Here is a 26,314-nt window from a genome sequence, read left to right as displayed (position 1 = left end):
TTATAAAAGATTGATACATTTTACTGTATTAAAATTAAGAATTTATTTTCACAAGGAACCTTAAAGAAAGTTATAAATTCAGAGAAGATATTTATCACCATATAAGTGACAAAGAATTAAAATGAAGAATATACAAAGAATTTCCAAAAACTATATTTTAAATTTAGTATTTGTGATATTTGGGATTTTCAAGGAATTACTTTTAAAATGTCAGGCAGATTTGTTTTGTTTACAGAAAAAAACAAGAAATATTACTTTGGTTTATATGAATTTATCTTCTTAGAATATGAATATATAAATACTATATATAGAAGTTCATTTATTTTGTATTTGTTAAGTGTTTGTTTTTAGAGATCCTTGTTTTTAGAGGAACAAAATAACGTGATAGATGTGAAAATTCTTGTGTAACATAAGTAGGTGTATTCCAGGCAGTTTAATCTATATGCTAGAACAGTGGTCGGCAAACTGCAGCTCGTGAGCCGCGGTTTGCCGCTCTGTTGACTAATGAGTTTGCCAACCACTGGGATAGGGACTTAATCACAAGGAACAACAACAGCCTGTAATTATTGGAATCGAGAGTCTAGGTCAGTGGTCGGCAAACTCATTAGCCAACAGAGCAGCAAACCGCGGCTCACGAGCTGCAGTTTCCCGACCACTGTGCTAGAAGATAGATTAACTGGTGGGGTTTTTTTTGGCCATTTTGCCGAGATATGTGCTGATATGGTCATTTTTTATTTTATTCTGGAATACATTGTTCTTTATTTTGGTAGTTAATACTCTAAGGAAGTTTCAGTCCACATTTTTAGAAATACAAACATTCATTTATCCTGGAAATAGCAAGGTTAGGGTTAAAGAAATGTTGTACAGAGTGTAAAGGCAAATAATGGAAATGTTTGTAGCATATATGTGTAAGGAATTAATATTCCTGATGTACAGGGAGCACCTACAAATCAATTAAAAATAAACCAACCAAATAGTAAAATAATCAGAAGATATGTTGATTAGTCCTATCATGAATAAGTATAAGTGGTTAGTAGACATCATTAGTCATCAGGGAAATATAATGTAAAATAGGTTGTTTTTATGTTGGTGGTTGTGGTGGAGATGATGGTGGTGGTTTTGTTTGTTTGTTTTATGGCCTATCAGAGTGGCAAAAACTTTACAGTTTGATGGCATGCAGTACTCGTTAGAGTGTGAAAGTAAGAAGCAATGTCTACCCCGTTTTTTGTAAGAATAAATTGATACATTTATGGAGGACAGTGTGGCACTACCTGTAAAAATTTAAATGCATATTCCTTCTGACCTGGTAATTTTGTAGGACTTCTAGGAATATGTCCTACAGAAGCATTTACTTAAGGCAATAAGAATATAGGTATAGATTTTATGATTGTCATTGCTGCACTATTTGTGAGACATTAACAAAAAGAGACTTTAGTATTCATGTTATATACCTAAAACCAATATACTGTTATATTTCAATTATAACTCAGTTTTTAAAAAATAGAGAAGTTTGGATAAGAAGATATTAATATCATAAAAATATTTATATTTTTTAAATTAGTATATAAATATAATACAATTCTAATTATAATCTAAATACTTTTTTTGGAACTTGGAAAAATGATTCTAAGGCTTATAATGTAAGAGTTTCCAAAAATATTTAAGAAAGAAATCACAATAAGTAGGGATTTACATTCATTAAACATTACTGTAAAGATGTCTTAATAATCACATTGTGATAGCACAAGAATATACATAGGCAAGTGGATCAGAATGGGAAGTAGAAGGAGATGCAAGATTACATGGAATCGTATATAATAAAAGGCCAGAGACCATAATGGCATCATGACTATAATGACCATTAGACCAGAACCACCACGGCCCCTCACCAGGCTGGCCCTGCCCCACAGCAAGCAGTTAGGGGCAATCAGGCAGGCAGGCAGAGTGATTAGGGGTGATCAGGCAGGAAAACCAGTGGTTAGGCGTGATCAGGTAGGCAGGCAAGTGGTTAAGGGTGATAATGTAGGCAGGCCAGTGGTTACGGGCAATCAGGTAGGCAGACAGCCCCTCCCAGGGCTGGCCCTGCCCCCCAGCAAGCAGTTAAGGGTGATCAGGTAGGCAGGCAAGTGGTTAGGAGTCATCTGGCGGGTCTACCTAACCCTGCGGGATCGGGCCTAAACCAGCAGTCAGACATCCCCTGAGGGGTCCCAGATTGGAGACCCCCCGTGCATGAATTTTGTGTACCGGACCTCTAGTTTGTATAATAAAAGTTACATTATAAATTTGGGTTGAAATGGTAAGTAATAGTACAATTAGCAACCTATTTGGAAGAAGAAAAATTCAGTTAGATCCTTATTTCATATCTGTCCAAGAAAAATTACAAATGGATTCAATATCTAAATGTAAAAAATAAATCTAAAATTAATAGAAGAAAATATAAGGCAAAAGAGACTTTCTTAAGAATGGAAACTCAAAAGCAATAAATGGAAATGAATTTTTTTAATAAAATTTTAAAATGTTCATCCCGCAGAAGATACATTAAAAGGGAATATTTGTAGCACATACAGAGAAAATAGTTAATATCCCTATAATTATTAGAATTCCTACAAATTAATTAAAAAAAAAGACAATTCTTTTTTAATGAATAGAGGATATAACCTGTCAGTTTATTGAAAAGAAAATACAAATGACTAGTAAAACACATACAAATGACTGGTAAACATTTTAGGGAAACTCAAAACAAAATTTACTCTTGTTCATGCCTATTTGAGGTTGTTAGTTTCCATATACCTCTGTTAACAGTTTATTTATTTATTTACTACTTTATTTGTTCAACACATATTTAGACACCTATTACTGGGGTTCCTACTCTCTTATAGGCATGTAAGCAAAGGTTGGAAAAATGTACATCAAATTAATAGTGCTTGCTTCTGCAAAAAGGATTTGAAGGGTGAAGGCTACTTATACTTTTGTATTGTCATAATCTTTTATAATTATACTAGTGGCCCGGTGCATGAAATTCGTGCACGAGAGGGGGGGGTCCCCCTCAGCCCAGCCTGCACTCTCTCCAATTGGACATTCCTTGCAATCTGGGACCACTGGCTCCTAACCGCTTACCTGCCTGCCTGCCTGATTGCCCCTAACTGCCTCTGCCTACCTGCCTGATCGCCTCTAACTGCCCTCCCCTGCCAGCCTGATCTCGCCCCCAACTGCTCTCCCCTGCCGGCCTGATCTTGCCCCCAACTGCTCTCCCCTGCTGGCCTGATCTCGCCCCCAACTGCCTCTGCCTGCCTGATCATCCCTAACAGCCCTCCCCTATTGGCCTGATCTCGCCCCCAACTGCCCTCCCCTGCAGGCCTGGTCTCGCTCCCAACTACCCTCCCCTGCTGGCCTGATCGCCTCTAACTGCCTCTGCCTCAGCCCCCACCACCATGGCTTTGTCCAGAAGGAAGTTGGACGTCCAGAAGATGGCCGGTCAACCCGGTCTAATTAGCATATTAACCTTTTATTAATATAGATGAATGATATAGTTTGATATATTTCTTGGTTGATGGAAATTTATTTATAATTTTTCACTATTAAAACAACTAAGATAAACATACTTATTCATATGTTGTAAATATGTGCAAGTTTTTGTGGTCAAGAATCAGCAATCTTTTTCATAATGGGCCAGATAGTAAAGATTTTAGATATTGTGGCCCATATAGTCTCTGTCACAAGAAATCAACTCTGCCTTTGTAGCAAGAAAGCATTCATAGATGACAGTATGGAAGCAAATGGAAATGGCTATGTGACAATAAAACTTAATTCAAAAAATTGGATGGCTAGCAGGCCCGAATTTGCTGACTTCTGCTCTAGGGTATATATCTAAAAGTATAATTGCCATTAGGTATGAGTGTTTTGAACTTATGTTTAACAAATTCCACTCAAAATGTCTTTATCAAATAGTATGTGAGAGTTCATTTTTCTTTTGCATGTTTTCTTTACTACTTGAGTCTGACTTTATAATGAACAACCATTGGGAAATGAAATTTTATTTTGTCATTTAGTTTATACTTTCTTAAATACTACTGAAGTTGAATATATTTTCATATATTTATTAGAATTTGGATTTTTTTGTTTATATCTTTACCATTTTCTGTTATATTAAATGTCTTATTCTTGAATATTTAATATAGATAATATACATCATAACCCTTCCCTGCAAACCCGTTACCTATCTTAGCTTTGTGATAAAAATTAAGTTTTACTATAAAGCAAAATTAATTATATTGCCATATTTGTGTTTTCTATGCCTATTTAAACATTTGTTCCTATCCTGAAATCATAAAGGTTCCCTCCTACTATTTCTAATAATTTTAATATTTTATTTTTATAATTGGGTCTTTAACTAATCTCAAATTTTACTATTATGTATGATTTGGAGGTAGGAATCTAATTTTATACATATACACACATTTTAAAATGTATATATATATAACTAGAGGCCCAGTGCACAAAATTCGTGCACACTGGGGGGGGGGGGGTGTACCTCAGCCCAGCCTGCACTATCTGCAATCTGGAACCCCTCGAGGGATGTCCGACTGCCCTTTTAGGCCCGATCCCACCGTGACTGCTGGCTCCCAAACGCTCACCTGCCTGCCTGCCTGATTACCCCTAACCGCTTCTGCCTGCCAACCTGATCACCCTCTAACTACTCCCATGCCAGCCTGATCAACGCCTAACTGCTCCCCTGCTGGCCCGGTCACCCCTAACTGCCCTCCCTTGCCAGCCTGGTTGCCCCTAACTTCCCTCCCCTACCGGCCTGGTCGCCCCCAACTGCCCTCCCCTGAAGGCCTGGTTGCCCCTAACTGCCCTCCCCTGCTGTCCTGGTCACTCCCAACTGCCCTCCCCTGCTGTCCTGGTCACTCCCAACTGCCCTCCCCTGCCAGCCTGGTTGCCCCTAACTGCCCTCACCTGCAGGCCTGGTCGCCTCTAACTGCCCTCCCCTGCCGGCCCAATTGCCCCTAACTTCCCTCCCCTGCCCAGCCTGCACCCTCTCCAATCCGGGACCCCTCAGGAGATGTCTGACTGCCAGACATCCCTCTCACAATCTGGGCCGGACATCCCTCTCACAATCTGGGACCACTGGCTCCTAACTGCTCACCTTCCTGCCTGGCTGATAGCACTTAACTGACCCCCTGCTGACCTGGTCACCCCCAACTGCCCCCCTTCAGGCATAATAGCCTCCAAGTGCCCCCCCCCCCCCCGGCCAGCCTGGTCACGCCAACTGCCCCCCCCCCCGGCAGCCTGGTCGCTCCTTACTGCACCCCCTGCTGGCGTGGTCGCCCCCAACTTCCCCTCCCCCCCCCACACCAACCTGATCACCCCTCACTGTCCCCTCTCTGCCAGCCTGGTCGCCCCTCATGCTGGTCTGGTCGTCCCCAGCTGCTCCCCCCTGCGGGCCTGGTAGCCCTATGCAGCCTGCTGCTCGGTCGTTTTGTCACCCCTCACTAACCCCACTGCTGGCCTGGTCGCCCCATGCAGCCTGCTCGGTCATCTGTTTGGTTGTTTCCAATGCAATGGTCACTTAGCCTTTTATATATATAGATAATACATACTAATTATATGTTCACATATATATGCACACAGATACATACAGATACATGCATGTTTATTGTGATGACTCACATCCCGCGTGGTTCAGGGTTCAGGCTCTGGAGAAGGGCTGCGCGCAAATGACAGAGACGAGACAAGAAATAATAATTTGGAAATTGGGGGGCCAGGCAGGAGCCCAATGCAAGAGAAAGGACTCCACTTGTGCTCAGGCCTTGCCATCCTTTTATTCAGTTTTGGATACACCTATAGCCCTTAGGCAGGCAATTCCAATAACAGACAATCTTGTCAGTAAGGATTTACATGAGACTATCTGGTCAGGAAATTGCTCCAGCTACCATTGTATCCACTAAACAATCAGCTCCTTGTTTACACTTCTCTGATAGTGAAAACAATGGGTAGCTTCCAACAATTTATGTTGCTGACTAAATTTCTCATCATTTATTGGGTATTGACTATTTCCCCATTGATAAGTAATGCCATCTCTGGCATATACTAAGTTGATTTGTTTCTGGATATTTCTGGACTCTATTCCATTAGTCTATTTTACTTTCTCTGTGACTGAACTGATACCACACTTGTTTTATTTTGCTGTAGTTTATAAACCTTGGTACCTAGGAGGGTGAGTTCTTCTTATTTTTGTTTGTGAAAATGTGATTATGCTGTCTGATTACTCTTCCATTTGAAATTTTGTATCACCTTATCTAATTCAAAGAAAAGCCTTTTGGACTTTTGATTAGAATTATATTGAATTTATAAATTAATTTGAGGGGAGGAGAACCAAGATGGCGGCAAAGTTAAACAAATAAACTGCGCCGCGCACAACAATTTCAAAAATACAACTAAAAGACAAAGTGTCTACCACCCAGAACCACGGGAAAGCTGGCTGAATGGTAGATTTACAACTAAGAAGGAAAAAGAAAGAACAAACGCTGAAGGGCTGAGGTACGGAGGCGCATGAATCGGGCTGGTGGCGGGTGACGGGACGCGTGGCTTTTTTTCCAACCTGTAGGGAAATAAGCTCCGGATCACTCTGAAATCCAGTTTCTGGGGACGTGCAGGAGACCCAGACACCTACGGGGAGAAGCTGGACTCTCGGCCATCGTGTTGGAAAGTGAGAGTGACTTTCTTGCAGAGGTGCACCCAGCAATCAGTGTTTACTCCGCTGGAGCACGGGACACGGGGACTTGGAAACGTGGAAAGGCAGAAAAGGCAGACTTGCAGCCATTGCTGTTTGCCACGCCCTAGCCTAGTGACGCCCTGAGACCCCGCCCCGCCCTGAGACCTGCCCTGCACATTCTACAAACCCGCCTAGGCTCCAAACAGCAGCTTTTGCATATAAATGGCCTGCCCTGTGGCAGCTTAACCAAATAAATTGCAGTTCCAGTCAGACTGCTCCAAAACCACTCAAGCAAAGAGGAGAAAACTGCAGTTTTTGCTGTAACTCCTGCTGAGTGGCCTCAGACAGTAGCTGACCTGCACCCCATTGGAGACCCAGAAATGAGGGCATCTAGTGGTCGGTGGGAGACGACACCAGATTTCAACCACTCGCATAAGGGACACATTCAAGAGGCAGACTCAGTGAGTGCCAAAGCCCTACTGGAACAAGTCCCGGCCCATAAACGTGTCTCCTGCACAGCAATTCTTCCTGTATGGATACAGCGGGTCCTCACAGCCAATTGACCTGGAGGACAATTCCTCCCAGTGACACCAACAACAATCAAGACTTAACTACACAAAGGAGGACCAAGATGGAGGCATAGGGCGGACGCCTGATTGTTGCCTACCACAACAATTTTGAAACTACAACTGGAAAACAGAGCAGACACCATCCAGAACCACCGGAGGGCTGGCTGAGCAGATGCTCTACAACTAGAATAAAAGAGGGGGGGACGCGGGATGACACTGATGCCAGTGAGCCAAAGATTACACTTTAAGAACTACGGTTCTGGCGACACAATGGCGGCCTGGAACGTGCTCGGCGCAGTTCCCCCAGCAGTCTCCGGCTGAGGGGACGGCTCCGCTCGCTGCCGAGCACAGACAGACGAGCCCCTGGGAGACATGGGGTGGGAGACTCCGCGCTTGCTGACCTTTGAGTCCTTCGAGAATCTCAGCTCCCCGGAAGCGGCCAGGTGCGCACGCCCGGCGACCGGCCACCGCTGCAGACCCGAGCGCCGTCGCAACGACCTCGGACCAGCCTGCCGCCGCGCACCGGGCGCACGGGAGCTTCACCGAGCCCGCCGCCCAACGAATTCCGCGGCAGCCGCCCCGGAGCTTTGAGAAAATGGCCGAAGGAATTGCTGAGAGGGAATTGACCAACAGGAATTGGGATCAAGAAGACGAAGCCCCGCTGGGTCCCGGGTCTGGGTGAGGCCACGCACCCCTGGGTCAGGGCGAGGCTGAGTCCTGGGTCCGGGTGAGGCCGCACGCCCCTGGGCCCGAGTGAGGCCTCACGCCCCTGGGTCTGGGTGAGGCTGGGTCCCGGGTCTGGGTGAGGCTGCGCCCTTAGGTCCGGGAGAGGCCACACGCCCCTGGGTCCAGGTGAGGCTGGGTCCTGGGCCCAGGTGAGGCCGTGCGCCCCTGGGTCCGGGAGAGGCCACACGCCGCTGTGTCCGGGTGAGGCTGGGTCCCGGGCCCGGGTGAGGCCTCATGCCCCCGGGTCTGGGTGAGGCCACGCACCCCTGGGTCCGGGTGAAGCTGGATCCCGGGTCCGGGTGAGGCTGCACGCCCCTGGGTCCAGGTAAGGCTGGATCCCGGGTCCAGGTGAGGCCGCGCGCCCCTGGGTCCGGGTAAGGCTGGATCCCGGGTCCGGGTGAGGCCGCACGCACCTGGGTCCGGGTGAGGCTGGGTCCCGGGTCCGGGTGAGGCCGCGCGCCCCTGAGTCCGGGTGAGGCCGCGCCCCTGGGTCCGGGCGAGACCAAACCAGAGGGAGTCGGACCTGCATTACCACCATTTGTCCACCATCCAGAGCTGAAAAGTCAGTGCTGACATGTACACATAAGGAACTGGTGGACATTGAAATTGGGTCTCAAAAGAACTGTTGGTCCAGAAAGAAACTCACTACAGACTGATTCATTTGCCTGTCAGCATAACTATTATTGCTCGTCTCACATTCGGTTCTTATAAGTATATTTCTAGTAACACATGATCTCACTCATCTAGGGGAAATGATGAACAACATAGACTGATGAACAAGAACAGACCCAGAAACAAGGAGGCATCGACCGGACTGTCGGGCCTCAGAGGGAGGGTAGGGGAGGGTGGGGGTAGGGGTAGGGGGGAGAGATCAACCAAAGGACTTGTGTGCATGCATACGAGCCTAACCAATGGTTAAGGACAACAGGGGGGTGGGGGCATCCGTGGGGAGGTGTGTGGGATGGGAATGGGGGGATGAGGACAAATATGTGACACCTTAATCAATAAAGAAATTTTTAAAAATTAATTAATTAATTAATTAATTAATTTGAGGGGAATTTATCTTTACAATATTGAGCCTGCTTCTTGGAAAGGATGGATTCCAGCCAGACCTCCTGGCTTCTAATCTTAGGCCTGTTTACTTAGCAGCACTGTGATCTCTGCCTCAGTTTTCTCATCAGTAAAATACAGATAATGATAAACTGTAAAATGTAAGGATTAAGTGATTTAATACATGTCAAAGCACTTAGACCAATGATGGCGAACCTATAACACTCGTGTCAGCACTGACACGCGTAGCCATTTCTGATGACACGCGGCCACTGAGATGGCCGCATGCCGAGGCTGAAACATTTGCTGCTCCTGAGGATGAAACATTTGCGAAATAATGTTTTTTCCTCAAAGTGACACACTACCCGAGTTATGCTTAGTTTTTTGGCGAAGTTTGACACACCAAGCTCAAAAGGTTGCCCATCACTGACTTAGATGCTTACACATAATAAACACTCAGTAAATACTAGGTATTGGTCTTAATTTTACATCTCTCTATTCATTTATGACTTAAATTATGCCCTTCAATAGAGTTTTATAAGAACTTTATTCTTCATAAAGTTACTATATACATTTTTTAAAGATTTATTCCTAGATAGCTTATGGTTTCTATTACTATTGTGAATGAGATTTTTAAAATTACATTACTAAATTGCTTTTAAGTAATAAGTATCCAGTAATTTTCCTGAACTCATATTATGTTATTATCTGAAGATTTTTTTTAAAATTTTTCTATATAAATTGTCATAGTATTTGCAAATAATGAGTTTTCTTCCTCCTTTTCCTTTTCTTTTTCCTTTTCTTTGATATAAGAACTCTAATACATCTTTGAATAGGAAACCGTGATACTGGTCTTCTTTGTCAGTCTTGCATTAAAGGGGGATTCTATAATTTTACTGTTAAGTATTTTGTTTACTAGTATACAAGGTTTCTGATAGATACTCTTTTATCAGGTTAATTTAGTCTCTGTTCCTAATTTGTTGAGGTTATCCTGAGTCTGTATTGAACTGTATTACTATTGTAATTTTTTAAAATCTACTTTTCAGAGTCATACCAACTTCATACTCCTGAACAATTAAGCATTTTTTATTTAAACATAATTTCGTAAATATTCAAGATTGTCATATAGAAAAAGAAAAAGAATACTGGCTATTTTTACATTGAAGAACAGAAACACAAAGTTTGTCATGTCAGAAATCACCCACCTCAGTGGACAACATTTGACTTAAGGACTTAATGACATACTGGCAATACAGAAATGTAGTGTTATGGAGAGGAATGTTAGATATAATTTCCATTTTCATCCTCTAAATATTAAATTTTTTAATTTAGGACTTTATTGTTAGAGGGGAGCTAATTATATAGAGAAAGGGGAAAATAATAAAATATTACAAAGCTAGTAATTGTGTGTAGTTTGATTGTTTCTGTAACACCAGAAAATATTTAGAAGTGATCACTCATCTTTGCAATATTTTTAGAAAGCTACCCAAAGTACAGGCATTTTTCCTTCATTGTGTTTTCATTATGTAAATTAGACTTGGTAAGATTTGTTTATTAGAGAATATTATTTACCTTAAGTTCACTATTTTCAGAATCATGATAGAGAGAACCAGCATAATAGTTGTAGTGTTACAAAGGAAGGGAGAGAAGTAGAATTTTTGTTGTTGTTGAGCACTTTTTTGAGCTTTTCTGTGATTATCATAACATTGAATAATAGCAGCAATGAGCATTTTTACTATGGTAATAAGAAAAGGAGGACATGGCTATTTAAGCAAAACTAGTATATGATCATGGGTAAGTTTTGTTGATAAGTTTTATAACTGTACTAGAGGCCTGGTGCACGAAATTTGTGCACTTGGTGGGGCGGGGCGGGGGGAGTCCCTCAGCCCGGTCTGCGCCCTCTCGCAGTCCGGGAGCTCTTGGGGGATGCTCAACTGATGGCTTAGCACTTCTGTAGAGGTGGGAGAGGCTTCCGCCACCACCACTGCACTTGCCAGCTGGGAGCCTGGCTTCTGGACGAGTGGAGCTCGCCCTGCATTTAGCATCTGCTCCCTGGTGGTCAGTGCACGTCATAGCAAGCGGTTGAGCAGTCTTAGCATATCATTAGCATATTACACTTTGATTGGTTGAACAGACGACCAGACACTTAGCAGATTAGGCTTTTATTATATAGGATATGCTTAAAGCTATTTGTTGAAGTACTTTTATTATTTATCTATTGGGTTATACATGCTCAGAAATCTTTTATTGATGGGGCTTATAATAAAAAATTTTTTTGAAAATAATTCCATCTAGCTTCTAACATTTTTTTCCTCCCATCAAAACAATTACTCTTATTAATATAGTTTTTCATACCTCAATATTAGAATGTCAACTATAGAATTATTTCAGAAAATGACAACATTGGCAGTACTTGTTTTTAAAACCTATATATTTGATCTGTCATAAAGCTAATTAAAAACAATTTCAGTTTGCATGAGTTTTTTATATGTAAATGATTTGGTTTTTCCCATTTCCACTAGTATTTTTAAAAATTAAAGCAAAACCTAGCTTTTTCCAAAAGAATTTTTTTGATTATTTTAATTCTGCATTATTTGATCTGTAGTTACTGCTTTCTGTTCACTTGATGATCTCAGGATAGTGGGTAAGCAAAAGCTTGACCATCATTGTGATCTCAGTGCTGGGAATAATGTTTAACCACAGTAGATATTTGGGAAAGCTAAATCTGAAAGTACTACTGACTTGTAATAGGAATAACTATGGGGAAGGTTAATCATACTATTTAAGTACTGATGTTTATTAAAACAAATCAACTATTGATTTGTTTTAATAAACATCAGTACTTAAATAGTATGATGCTCTTTCCCTTTACAGGCATACCATGTTCTATATAAATTTATTACATTATATTAACATCTGGATTAATATAATAATATAAAACATTAAATTCACGTATAATTTCCTTTGTTGAAATATTTTTTGAGAATAGCTTTTACACCAAGTTTTCACATTATATGCATTATACAGTTTGACATATATTTGTACCATTTTGCTAAACAGAGCTATAAATCTGTTGTATAAAGTCAGATGTATTGCCCTAGTCAGTTTGGCTCAGTGGATAGAGCAGTGGCCTGCAGACAGAAGGGTACTGGGTTCGATTCCGGTCAAGGGCATGTACCTAGGTTGCAGGCTCAATCCCTGGCCCTGGTCAGGGCACGTGTGGGAGACAACCAATCACATCGATGTTTCTCTCTCCCCCCACTCTCACTCTCTCTTTAAAAAAAAAAAAAAAATCAATGGAAAAATATCCTCAGGTGAGGATTAACAAAAAAGTAATAATAATAATAAATAAAGTTAGATGTATTAAAAAATTGAACTGAACCTAAATGTCATCAGTGTGTGAATATAAATATCTAAATTCTAACTTAAGAATTGTCTGGCATAATCCTGAGATATTAAGTGGTAGCCTTAGTATGATTATTTACACTCATGTCTTTAATAAAACTAGATCTAATTTGATCACTTATTTTATTTTAGCGAAGAGTAACCAGAATTCAGCAAATAGAGAAGGACATACTTCGTATACGACAGCTTTTACAGTCCCAAGCAACAGAAGCAGAGGTTAGTAAATTGTCTGTATTGTTTGCAGATTTAAATATAGGTAGTTATTCTAAGAAAAGAAAACATACAATTACTGTGGCATCATTGAAATATAGATGTTCTAGAGAATTGATATGCTTTTTTTAAGTTTTTTCATTAAATTAAGTGATCAAAGTCTTGATTAATTTGATTTCCTTCTAACTTTTAGACAATTGAAAATTTATAGAGCCCTACAGTTAGGGCAGAGTCCTTCACAAGACCGCCCCCAATTCAGATGCCAAGGCACTCAGGTGGTTATAAATTTGGGACTTCCTACAACCCCCCTTAGGCTTGATAATTCATTAAAATGGCTCCAAACTCATTGAAAGTACTATGCTTACAATTAGTTTTATTATAAAGGATACAGTCAGGAACAGCCAAATGAAGAACTGCATAGGGCAAAATCTGGAGAAGTGAGGGATGGAGGATGCAGAGCTTTCATGCTCTCTCCTTATAAATCTGGACACATAACTCTCCCAGCACATTAGTGTATTCATCAACCAGGAAGCTTCACTGAGCTGTGGTGTCCAGAATTTTAATTAAGGTTTCATTATATAGGCATGCTTGATTAAATAAGTGGCTACATGATTGAACTCAGTTTCCAGCCCCTTTCCCTCCCTGGAGGTCAGTCTGGCCCAGAGTTTCAATGCTCTAGTAATGTGATTGTTCTTTCTGGTGACCAGTACCCATCCTGAAGCTTTCTAGGTGCCCTCCTTGAGTCACTCTATTTGCACAAATCAAGAATTTCCAAGTGTTTTTTAAGTTCTGTGCCAGAAACAAAGGACAGAGACAAAATATATTTTATATTATACCACACCAGTCTATAAATTTACCTCTAGTCAAACTGCCTATTAAATTTAAAAGTAGAATATATTTTTTAGATAGGCAAAGTTTCAAAATATGTATTTTTATGTACCATTTTCTGGAAGGTATTAGAAGATACAGTTAAGTTAAATGAAGATGTAAAGCAAGAAAAATGTAAATTTGGGATCCAAGCCATAGGGAATACAATACAAGAGAAAGAAATGAAAAACTCCCCAGAATGAAAATTAAGGGAAATTCTAAAACAACTGATAGAGAAAGTAACCAGTCCATATTAGAACAGTTGAGATTTCAGGAGCGATTAATCTAAGAAGACTAGATCAGTAGACTACTTAATGTTTTTAAATTTATTGAAAGGAAAGGAAATTGACACAGTAGGAGAGAAACTGATGATGCCATAAATACATAACATCAAATACACAAAACAAAACCTTTAATGCAGTGAACAGCAAGAAATTGTAAAAGAAAACAATCATAGTACAGCACCTGTCAGCCATGATTAGAATTTAATAGTCAAAATAATGTAAATAGTGAAAAATTGACCTAACTATAAAGCAGTATTGGAAGAATGGAGGAACGGGATAAGTGTGGTTTTGAGGGTGCAATAGTGGGAAATCAATAAGTGGTGCATTCAACTGAAAATTGCAGAACTAGCAAAACAAGCAGGTTACTTAGAGATAGGTAAGTGCCCCCATCCCAAAGAAACCCTGAGAAAGATGAAATGTTTGCCTTTAGAGAATAGGAAATAGGGCAGGCAAATGTGAGAGACCTCTGTTTATTCTCCTGAGTCTTTAGAAGTAATGATTATTTAAACTATTTAATTTTGTAACTATGATAAAAAGAAAACATTTTTAAAAGAGCCAAAGCCATAATTTAGAAGATATTTATACTCATCATCCTCTACTCCTTACAACTCATTAATAAGGAAACAGCTGATGGACAAAAGATTTGAATAGACATTGCACCAGAAACACACACACACACACACACACACACACACACGAAAATATGCTCAGCATCATTAGTCATTAGGAAAATACAAATCAAAACCACAATGAGATACCACTTCACATCTTTTAGGATGCTTGTAATCATAAAGGTAGTAATGAGCATTGTCAAGGGATGTGAATAAATACTGTGTTGGTGAGATTGCAAAATGGTACAGCGACTTGGAAAACAGTTTGACCGTTCCTCAAAATATTAAACATAGAGGTACCATGTGACCCAGTAATTCCACTTCTAGGTATCTAAGAGAGATGAAAACATATATCTACACAAAGACTTTAATTTAAATGTTTATGGCAGTATTATTCATACTAGCCCAAAAGTAGAGACAATGCAAATGTATATATACTGCCTGGTGAATGAATACAAATGATACACAAATATGGTATATCCTTATAATGGAATACTATTCGGCAATAAAAAGAGGCAAATTGATGGTACATTCTATATAGCTAAGTAAAAGAAGCCAGACACATAAGTCCACTTATTCCATTTGTAAGAAATGTCCAGAAAAGGCAAATTTATACAGAAAATAGTTGCCTGCAGCTGCGGGCAGTAATGAGGATTAACTGAAGATGAGCACAAAGGATCTTACTGGAATGATGAAAATGTTCTAAAACTGGATTATGGTGATGCTGGGTAAATTTACTAAAAATCATTGAATTGTACACTCAAAATGTGTGAATTTTGTCACATGTAAATACCTCAACAACAAAAATTTTTTTAGTCCTAAGCTAGAAAACGTTTGGTAAATTATCCAGCAACAATAGAAATGAGGAAATGAGTTAGGATTATTCTTTCATAGGAATCAGAAGTAGCTTCTTTGCCTTCAGAGTTAGCACTAGTTTGGGACAGAGAGTGCAGGCGGGCCTGTCGCGAAAATCAATGAAAGAACAAAGGAAGGAAATAAGAAAGGAGGAAGAAAAATAAAGGTAGTAAGTGTTAAATATTAGTTTGGCCTTCGGAATCAGACTGGGGTGTGATCCCAGCTCTGGCTCTATTATTTACTAGGTATGTGACCGCAGGCCAGATATTTATCTTCCCTGTGTATCATTTTCTTCATTTGTAAAATGAGGGTAATAACTGTACCTACCTTATAGAGTTGGTGTGAGAATTAAATAAATTAATAGATAACAAGTGATAAATGCATAGTAAACATTAGATTTTTTTTAAGTTTACCATATTCATCATCATCCTGCATGCCTGTGTTTCTCTAGAAACCCCTATTCTCCCTCTATTGGAAATAACTATTTCAACGCTTATCTCCCTCCCTATAATAATTCCACCTCCTCCTTCACAGAGAAAACAGCAGTTTTCATAGGCACTGTCTCTCTTCCTATCAGGAAGCATTCTGCCTTCCTTTTTTCTTCCTGCACTTTGGATTCTCAGCATCTGCCTTCTCAGGAACTTTTAACTCTTACCTCTTTTCTCATAAATATTTATCTTCTTCCTCTTCTATGGCACTTTTCCAGTGACATTTAAACAGGCTCAAATCTTATGTTTAAAAATATAAAATGAAACTTCCTCAATCCCACTGCTCCCTGCAACTGTCTTTCTTCATCTGTCCCCTTTACTCCCTCCTGTCCTTTCCCAATCCCCATTCCAAAGGTATTTCTAGACTCCAAGTCTACATTGCCTCCCCACCATTCACTCTTAATGCAAGCCAATCTAATTTCTACTCCCATATTTCACTAACATGGACCATCAGTGGTTTTTATACTGTGAATGAAATTGGCATTTTCAATCTTCATCTTGACACTTTTCATATTACTGAATACTTCCTGATGTTTGAAATATTCTTCTCTTGGCATCTATGACAATACTTTTTGTATTTCTTTCCATCTCTTTGGCCTTTAAAGCTCATGTTCCTTTATGTGGCATTAATTGTAGGCATTCCTTAAGGCTTATTTCCCTTTTCTGTGTATTGTCTCTCCCTAAGACCATCTCTTTTGTGCTTAGGGCTTCAGTTACCATCTATAAAATATTGGCTCTCAAATTCATTTTTCTAGCCCTGAGTTCCACTCTCCTAAATATATGTGCCTACTCTGCATCTCCACTTAGGTGATGCAAATCTAAAACATAATAAATTATCTCTTCTTAAGTTCTTCTTACCACTCCATCTCCTTCAGAAAACCTTTATCCTCCTTAAGTTATTGCCTATCTCTGTGATTGACATCATCATTATTGCGTTGTGTGAGCTAAGGAACATAAGAGTAATTCTTGACACCAGATCTCTTCCTCCACTCACCATATCCAATCTATCACCAAATCCTTCAGATTTACCTCTGTCTCCACTTCTTTTATCTCCATCACTGCTTCCCTAGTGCAAAGTGCCATCATCTCACATTTACAGTAATATATTAGCCTCCAAACTGATCTCCTCTGTTGCCTATTTTCTTAGACCATTTAAAAATTGACTTTAAAAATAAATTTACATGCAACTTTTCTCATTAATATGCTAGTATTAGTTATTTGGGGCAAGAATGCTATCTGAGAATCACACTAAAATTCAACAAAATCAGTAAGATTATTTTATTATCTTTATGTTCTATTCTCCACACCATGATTTCCTGATGTTCTAGAACAAGCCATGCTTCCTTCCACCTCAGCTTCTTTGCATATGATCTTCTACTTACCTAAAAACTTTATCCTCTACCTCTATCATTTTTCCAAAAATTCCTATTCATTCTTCAGATCTCAGTTCAAACACTTCCTAAGAGAGTTCTTCCCCAAACTCCTAGACCATATGACTCTTTCTGTTATATCTACACAGAGAAAGGTGTAAATTGGCTGTACCTTCGCAACGCCCACCAGCCAATCAGGAGTGAGTATGCAAATTAACCCAACAAAGATTGTGGGTTAATTTGCATACACAGGCACTGAGCGGCCAGGGTGGGACGCTTGCGTTGTCGTCATGGCGACAATGCAGGCGTTCCGCACCGCCCCAGCCACTTCAGGCCTCTGGGAAGGTGGAAAGGTGGCTCCATTCGTGGGAAGGTGGAAAGGTGGCTCCATTCAGAGCGAAGCGGTGCCGGCAGCCAGGGGAAGGAAGGCCCATTCTTGCACGAATCTTCGTGCATCGGGCCTCTAGTATTCTTATAATACCTTGTACCCTTCTTTCAGAGCGTATGTCAAAACCTTAACTTTATTGTTACTTCTCTCATTACTTGGTAGTATCCCTGACTGGACTATAAGTTCCAAGAGTGCATAGAACAATGTCTGCTTTTACTAGCACTGTATTCCTTATCACATAATGCAAGTAACTAACATAGCAGATGCTCAGTAATTGCTTATACATCAACATCTTCAATGGTGCTACTGTCAAATAGTTGTGGTTTTTATAGGTTTTGATTCCTTTTGTTTCTAGATTGACTTTGTATGTCTCTACTTTTGTTGAATTTTATATGTGATTTTCAGGTGGCACTATTTTTTCTATTTCTGAATTATTGGGGCTATCTTACTTTTAGCCTACATGTAAATATACTAACTAGTTTATTAATGGAATTAATTTTTTGTCACATTATAAATGGTATAGGAAACCTTGATGTTTAAAGAGCTTCCAGTGAAGCCATTTTGTGAGATAATTATCCACTATTTTGTCACATTTTTTAAAGTATAATTTTTATTTTAGAGTATCATTTTCCTAGAGCAAACACATTTGTAATTGTTTCTATAAAAGATAATGGGAAACTTTCTTTGATTCTTCAGTGTTATTTTTACAAAGTGACTGCTTTATACTAGATATAATCTCTCTCTAAATGATTGCTTTTACTGGATATAATGTCATTTTCATTTCATATAACAGATGGTGGTTACATTAGAAAAGGTTTTTAGTTTTACTTAGATCAGAATCTAAGAGCTTATCTTTGTTTAATATGATTTTATTAGCATATATATCTATATATTCTACGTACAAGTATAGTTTCACAGAAGGTATTTATAGCTTAGATAACAGTTTAAGTGTTATATTTGCAGCTCTGTTAAATGCCAGAATTATGTGACCTTGCAGAAAAGATAGTTATTTGTTCTAATTGGGTTATATTCCTGATAGTGATGTGAGCACAGCTGGTGGAGGATGGTGTTTCTGAGTCTCAGAAAATCCTTTGTCTCGTGCAGCTCTAATGCTCAAGGGACACAATTCACTTTCCTCTTACCGAAATAGTCAACTGCCAGCCATGCTGGAGGTTATGAAGTCTGAAGTGTAGTTCCATGCCTTTGTAAACCTGTATAATTTATGCATTCAGAGCTTTAAAATAAGAAAGAAAAAAAGCTGTGAAATGAAAAAGCAGACACCATTTTTTTACGTAATGATGTTAACTCCATATTAACAGAGGTCATCTCAGAGCAAGCATGAAGCTGGCTCACAGGAAGCTGAGCGGCAGAATGAAGGTCAAGGAGTGGCAGAAATCAACATGGCAACTTCTGGTAGTGGTCAGGTATATAAATTACTTTATTATTTTTTAAATAAGCTATTTAAATATTTTTAAAATATGGTCCTCAGAATGATCTGTAAATCTTGTTTGTTTCCTTAGTCCTAAATATATATCTTTAGAAGAATTTGGTACCAAGATGCTATCATTTTTCTTTATACATCTAACAATAATGTTTTCAAATGTTTAAGACTGTTTCATAATGTAAATTGTGTGTTTCTATTTTAGTCTAAAATGATTGGTGTGGCTAGGGTTTTTTTTGAAAAAATAAAATACTAAGTTGCATTTTGGTTATATGTGTGATTTGACCTAGTTATTATTGCTCTCATTGAATAGATTTGCTCTTTCTTTAAGGCATTCTTTGCAAAGACATTTTTATGTTTTTAAAAACGATCTTAAGGATTTGCTCTAGTTCTTGTTTTCTCTTGTACTTCAAGATTACATAAATCTAAAAATCCAAGTCTTTTCTTTGAAAAGATTATATTAGTGCTCAGAAAAAGTAAAGAGATATAGCCTAGTTGTGTTTAACTATTGTTACATCATTTTTAGCAACATTATGGAAGTCAGCTTGATTTTTTTTTTTTTTTATTAATACAGAACTATTGTCTTACTGTGCTGCCGTTAGTTTTCTATTAAGTTTATTGGATGCATTCTAGTATGACAGAATTTTCCTTTGGGGTGTTCTGTATGCCCCATATTGTTTCAGTGAATATTTTTATGCTATAAATGAATGATTTTTTAAAAATTAGAATTTCACTGAGTTGGTTTTAAGGTAATTTTTCTACTATTGATATAGACTATGTCTTTAGTGTCTAGGTTACTTTAGATATTATTTATTTAAAAAAAGAGCATGCTACCGAAACCGGTTTGGCTCAGTGGATAGAGCGTCGGCCTGCGGACTCAAGGGTCCCAGGTTCGATTCCGGTCAAGGGCATGTACCTTTGCTTGTGGGCACATCCCCAGTAGGGGGTGTGCAAGAGGCAGCTGATTGATGTTTCTCTCTCATCGATGTTTCTAACTCTCTATTCCTCTCTCTTCCTCTCTGTAAAAAATCAATAAAATATATTTTTAAAAAATTTAAAAAAAGAGCATGCTTTTGTTAGTTCATTAAAATGTAAAGCTTAAAACCTCTCATACTTAAGTATTTAAATTTATTTTACTAAGTTAAAACAAAAAGATACTTCACTTTAGTATTACTAGTTAGCATTGCAGTGGGGAAAACTCTTAGTATGGATGGTAAATTAATGCAAAAGAAATTATATTTAAATAGCACATTTGAGTTACTTCTTTGTAATTTAGGGAATTATATGAGAAGCTTATGTGTTTCTACACATAAGTAGAAAGAAGGAAAAAATTCTTGACAGAAAAAAAATTCTCTGCTTAGGATTAGACTTACCATTAGTGCTTTGGATCATATTCCAATTATTATATACTTCAAAGCTGTACCTACCCAATAATCAGGGTATTTATTAAAAAATAGTAATTGAATCCTTATCACACTTCTTTCATTAATTCTTTCATTAGAGTTAATCCTAAATAGATTACATTTAATGTCAAAAATGAAAACTATTGCCCTGCCAGTGTGGCTCCAGTTGAGTGTCGACCCAGGAACCAAAAGGTCACCCACCAGTTCAGTTCCCCTTCAGGGCGCATGCCCGGTTGGGGGCATGCAGGAGGCAGCTGATCGATGATGTTTCTCTCTCATCAGTGTTTCTGTCTCTCTCTCCCCCTCCCTTCCTCTCTCTCTAAAATCAATGGAAAAATATCCTCAGGTGAGGATTAAAAAAGACTGTTAAAGCACGGGCAAAAGACATGAACAGAAATTAAAAGGAACTAGAAATGGCTTGTAAACATGTAGAAAGATTATCAATTTTATTAGTAATGTATAAATAAAAACTACAACCAAAGTCAGATATTTTTGGAGGCCATTGTCTTGGCAAAGGTCAATAACACTTAGTGTTGCTAATGGTTAACTGGCATCCTCATATACTGCCTCTATTTGTGCAAGATGAATAACCTTTCTGAAGAACAAATTTTTAATATGTATCTAAATTTATAATGTGCCAATTCTGTAGCTCATAATTGCAGCATCTAATATTTTATACTAATGAGGTAATCAGTCAAGAGTACTCACACATGTTTGAAGAGATTCATCATAATATTTATAACAGCAAAAATAGAAATAATCTGAATGTACATTAATAAATAATTAGTTAAATTATCCGTCACCTGTGGATTAGTGGTCAAGTAGCTCTGAAATAAATCCCACTCCCCCACCAACTAACTAAGAAACAAAACTTTAGACAAGTAAATTCTGAGTTTTAGTGTTTCTTCTTCAAAAAAATCTATATATATAAAAGCCTAAGCAACCAAACAACCCGTCACTATGACGTGCACTGATCACTAGGGGGCAGATGTTCAATGCAGGAGCTGCCCCCTGATGGTCAGTGCACTCCCACAGCGGGAGTGCCACTCAGCTGACCGACCCGTCCCAGCGGCCCACCAGCCCGGCGGCAGCCACTCACTCCCCCAGTAGTCCTGCAGGTCCAATCTCCAGAGAATGGGCCAGGCACCGACCCGCTGGCAGGATCCCGACAGCACCACCAGGAAATCGGCCTTGGGCACCTAGGCCACTTCCCCTCCCTAGATGTTCCACAAGAAAGAAACAATATAAAAGCAGCCGCCAGGTGTCTCCCGACAACTGCGCAAATGTCAGCAGGACGGATCCGGATCCCAGGCCAGCAAGGGTGTCCCACCGCCCACCTGGAGGGCCAGTTGTGTCCCAGTTCCCACCCCCCTCCAGCCCCTCTCAGGACCCCAAATTCGTGCACCAGGCCTCTAGTATGATAGTTATGAGAATTAAATGCAGTATGCACTTAACATAGTCCCTAGCATATAGCAAATACTTATTAAAGGTAACGTTATTGTTGTTACTAATAACTAGTAATAGTTGTATATTTTTTTCATTGATTTGAGAAAGAGAGGAAAGGAGAGAGAAAGAGGGAGAAACATTGATTGGTTGCCTCCCATATGCACCCTGAAGGGGGGCGAGGTTTGAACCTGCAACGAGGGTATGTGCCTTGGCCAGGAATTGAACCACGATCGTTCAGTGCACAGATGATGCTCCAACCAACTGAGCCACACCAGCCAGGGCAGTTATTTTTAAAGAAACGTATTTTGTGCCAGATACAGTATTAGACTCTGGAAATAGATAATTGAAAAAGACAGATAGTCCCTAGCCTTGAGAAACTTATATGGTACATCCATGCAAATGTTAAAAATGACAAATTACATATGTTTATATAGAATTCTAACTTTTATTTTAGCCTTCAGCCTTGCCTTTTCTAGTATACTAGAAGCCCGATGCACGAAGATTCGTGCTAGAATGGGCTTTCCTTTCCCTGGCTGCCTGCACCGCCTTTCCACTCTGGCCCAGCCCCTTTCTGCTCAGGCCCAGGAGCCGCCTCTTTCCGCTCCAACCCCACTTTCCCATGCTGCCCAGAGGCCCTGAGAGACCAGGGGTGGGGCAGAACGCCTGAGTCCTGCCCCCGCCCCCTGTCACTTGGAGCCTGTGTATGCAAATTAACCACCATCGTTGTTGGATTAATTTGCATATCACTCCTGATTGGCTGTTGGTGTAGCAGAGGTATGGTCAATTTATATGTTTGTCTATTATTAGGTTAAGATTCTTCACATTATAATCAGAGTGATCCTTCCAAAACACAAATCTGATCATATCACTTATTTGTTTAAACAATTCAGTGGCTACCCACTCCCCATAGAATAGTATGTAAGTTCTTTATATTACCAACTCTTCCAGCAGTATTTCTGTTTGCCCTGTTTCTCTCCACTCTCTCAGCTCAACTTCTCCAGTCCTTAAGGATGTCCAAGCCTTCCAAATAATGTTCCCTGTGCCTGAAACTCTCTTCTACTTCGTTCACTTGTATGTGTTTTACTCATCTTTCCCCTCAGTTTTAAATGGCACTTCTTTCAGGACATTTTCCTTGTTCCCACCTCTGTGAAATATATAAAGTTGTTCTCACAGCATTTAATACAATTTGTTGGTTTAATTGTCCACTTGTCTTTTTAAAGTCCTTCTCTAATAGAAGTTTTAAGCAGTCTGCTCTATACTTTGAGCTCCCAGAGAACTTGGACTATACTGAATTCACAGTCAGTTTTGTGGTAATTTGAAACATTTCATCAATGGAGCTTTCTGTCAATCAATTTATGTTTAACTGAATGTGGTTGCATGTCTTTGGATCTGTAAAAAAATATTACTCTTAGAATTTCTTCAGTGTTTGGTTTCTTCTGGAGTGTAGTTTAACTGTCTTTTGCAACAAATCTCCTTTTCTTCAGTTTTTCTGTAAAATTTACCTAATAAATTTATAGGTAAAAACATTCGTTTTGAGCAATTATAATGTTCATGCTTGCTTGTTTTTTTTTTTTGTTAATCCTCACCTGAGGACACTTTTCCATTGATTTTCAGAGAGAGTAGAAGGGAGGAAGAGAAACAGAGAAATATCAATGTGTATATCAATTGGTTGCCTCCCGCACATGCCCTGACCCGGGTTGGTGATCGAGCCTGTAACCAAAGTACAGGTACGTTCCCTTGACCGGAATCGAACCCGTGACCCTTCAGTTCGAGGGCCAGTGCTCTATCTAGGGAGCCAAATTGCCTAGGGCAATGTTCATGCTTTTAATGCTATATTTAGCTGTCTACCGTAAAGAGTACCTTAACATGAACTTAGCTATATTTATATACAATCTAAATTACACTATCTATAATTTGCTTAATTTCTAGAGTTCGGCTACACGAATGGATCATGAAACAGCCAGTGTTTTGAGTTCTAGTAGCACACACTCTGCTCCTCGGAGGCTGACAAGTCATCTGGGAACCAAGGTAACAGAAGATTATAAACCTGGTCACTAATACTATGAATACTTCTCTAATATTAGTTAGATAAGTCAGTAAAAACATTCTTTTTCATCTTTTGAATAGAGGAGAATTTTGATGCCATCATCATAGTTTCTTAAAGAAATGACATCTTTTTATACAAAGGAGCACAAATAAAGGGGAGAATAGGGATTATTAAAAGTGCCAAATTAGCTAGTTTTTTTCATATATTTTCCCCCAGCCTTATCCACTTCTCTGCCAGTATCCTAAGCTCCAGCCTCACTGGCTTACTTGCTTTCCTGAGCTCTCCCTGGACTTTATCCTCCACGCCTTGCCTGCAGTGGCACGCATCTCCACTGTCTACCCCGTTTCACAACAGCTCTCAAAGCTTTAGCCAGCCTTCAGAACTCTTCTCAGGCTTGCTTCTTTACAAAACGTTTTCTGATTCCCATGGTCCTCTCACCTCCCCATGTAGTCTCTCTGCCTCGTTTGAATCACTACAGTGCATGAAACTCTCTTGGAGAACAGAGGCTGTCTTTTATGTATTATGTGCTGCATCTAGCACAGAGCCTGCAAATAATGAGTGTTTAATAAATATTTATTTAAATAGATGGAACAGTTATTGAAATTGAATGTTATCCATTGCTGATAAGTCAGCTCCCTTAGGGTCTCTCAGATGTTAGCAAATATCTTAGGACTTGGGAATAGCATGTTTGAAAAGAAAGTAATTATTTTATTACTGTTATAAAGCCAGAGACTTTAATATTATATTAATAAAGGATGAAATTCTAATATTACTAAACAATTTATTTTTCATTAAACCTAAATTCCATTAATTGTTTTCATAGCAGATTCTATATACTCATTATTTTAATAATATAATGGTTCTTAGGAAAAGCATTACTGAAATAACTAATGTTGATTTAAGAAATGAATTTTGGAGTAGTTATATTATTAATATAAGGCCTAATTCTTTTAATAACTCAAAATAGCTACTACTTGGGACCTTTACAATGCTAATAACTGTGGTAGGAGTTCTATGTATGTTATCTCTAATTTTCTCAAACCCTATGAGATATTCTTGTTTCTCTCTGTTAAATGAGAAAACAGATACAAAAGTGGTTCAGGCAGCTATTGTGTAATTAAATTGGAATTCAACCCCAGATCTATCCAACATCAATACATAGTTTTTACTATAAAGAAAATCTCTAATATTCAACATTACTGTTGCATGAAAACTGACAGCTATAATACCTTTTTCTTTTGAAGTAATTTATGCATAATAGAAGAGCTTCCTACATTTTTGAATGCCAGCTACTACCCTATATATGTATTAATTCATTTAATGTTCAGAAGAAAACCCTATTAGGTTAATTCCTTCATTTTGCAACTGAAAAAAAATGGGCTCAGAGAAATCAGATAACTTGTTAGTGTCACACAGCTTACTCATAAGTAGTGGAGCCAGAATTTGAAAGCCCATTTATCCATAATTCTATACTGCTTTCCTAAAACTTCCATATTTAAGAGTGGTCTGTGTTTACACATTTAGAGTAGAGTTTCTTAACCTGAGCACTATTGACTGGATAATTCTTTGTTGCATTGTAGCCTGCTTAGCAGCATTTCTGGTCTGTACCCACTAGACACCCATAGCACTTCCTCCTGTAGTTGTGACAACCAAAAATGTCTCCAAGGCATTGCCAAAAGTTAAGAACCACTGATTTATAGACATGATACATTCTATATATAATACCCTCTACTTTTCTCAACCTTTAAAATGAAGCTGATCATAGTCCAAAATAACTGGCCAGTGTAGCTCAATTGGTTGGAGCATTGCCCTTACATCAAAGGGAGGCAGGTTCGATTTCCAGTCAGTGCACATACCCAAGATGCAAGTTCCATTCCCAGGCTGGGAGGGGCTGGGGGGTAGGTTGTACAGTAGGCAACCAATCAATGTTTCTTTCTCTTTCCCTTCTTCTCTCTAAAATCAATGAAAAACATATCCTTGGGTGGGGATTTAAAAAAAAAGGTTTCCTTTTTCTAATTTGCTTCTAAGTAAATCCTTAGACTTTGTTGTCAGAGAGTTGATGCTTAGCAATTGCTTTTTTTTAAAATTGTATGAGAATCCTTGCTTCATACTCTTTATGTGATCATAGCATTCTTCTTTTTATGACGAAGTATTTTTTTATATGTGTAAGGGAGAAATCTTATAATTTTAACAATACTATTATAATCCTATGAAGATTAGTGATTGCTGAAAACTAATACTTAGTAAATAATGATTGTTGAAAACTTTCATATTTATTAATTATAGTTTTAGATTAAAAGAAGTAAAACAACATTTTAATACTCCAAAAAATTTAGATAGACCACCTTCCTCACTTGTGAGTGAAATTACTTGATTTTCATCCATTATAATGAATGAATTATCACGAGCTGATCCAGATAAACACAATTTAAGTATGTA

The 26,314-nt window shown here is 39.0% G+C and overlaps 1 protein-coding gene across 10 annotated transcripts in view; it reads left to right on the top strand.

Moving 5' to 3' along the window:
* Positions 1-26,314, top strand: part of APC (APC regulator of WNT signaling pathway) — a 119,844-nt gene that overhangs the window by 66,829 nt on the left and 26,701 nt on the right. For 7 of the 10 annotated variants that reach the window (XM_079784621.1, XM_079784618.1, XM_079784619.1 and 4 more), the window contains 3 exons: positions 12,598-12,681; positions 18,858-18,962; positions 23,758-23,856. In XM_079784621.1, the coding sequence (XP_079640747.1) occupies positions 12,598-12,681; positions 18,858-18,962; positions 23,758-23,856 (288 nt within the window). The remainder of the gene's footprint in view (positions 1-12,597; positions 12,682-18,857; positions 18,963-23,757; positions 23,857-26,314) is intronic. The other 3 variants (XM_079784620.1, XM_079784616.1, XM_079784617.1) reach the window with 1 other exon arrangement.

The sequence above is a fragment of the Cnephaeus nilssonii genome, assembly GCF_951640355.1.
Source record: "Cnephaeus nilssonii genome assembly, chromosome: 2".
Taxonomy (NCBI): Eukaryota; Metazoa; Chordata; class Mammalia; order Chiroptera; family Vespertilionidae; genus Cnephaeus; species Cnephaeus nilssonii.
This window is presented reverse-complemented; position numbering and strand designations above follow the sequence as displayed.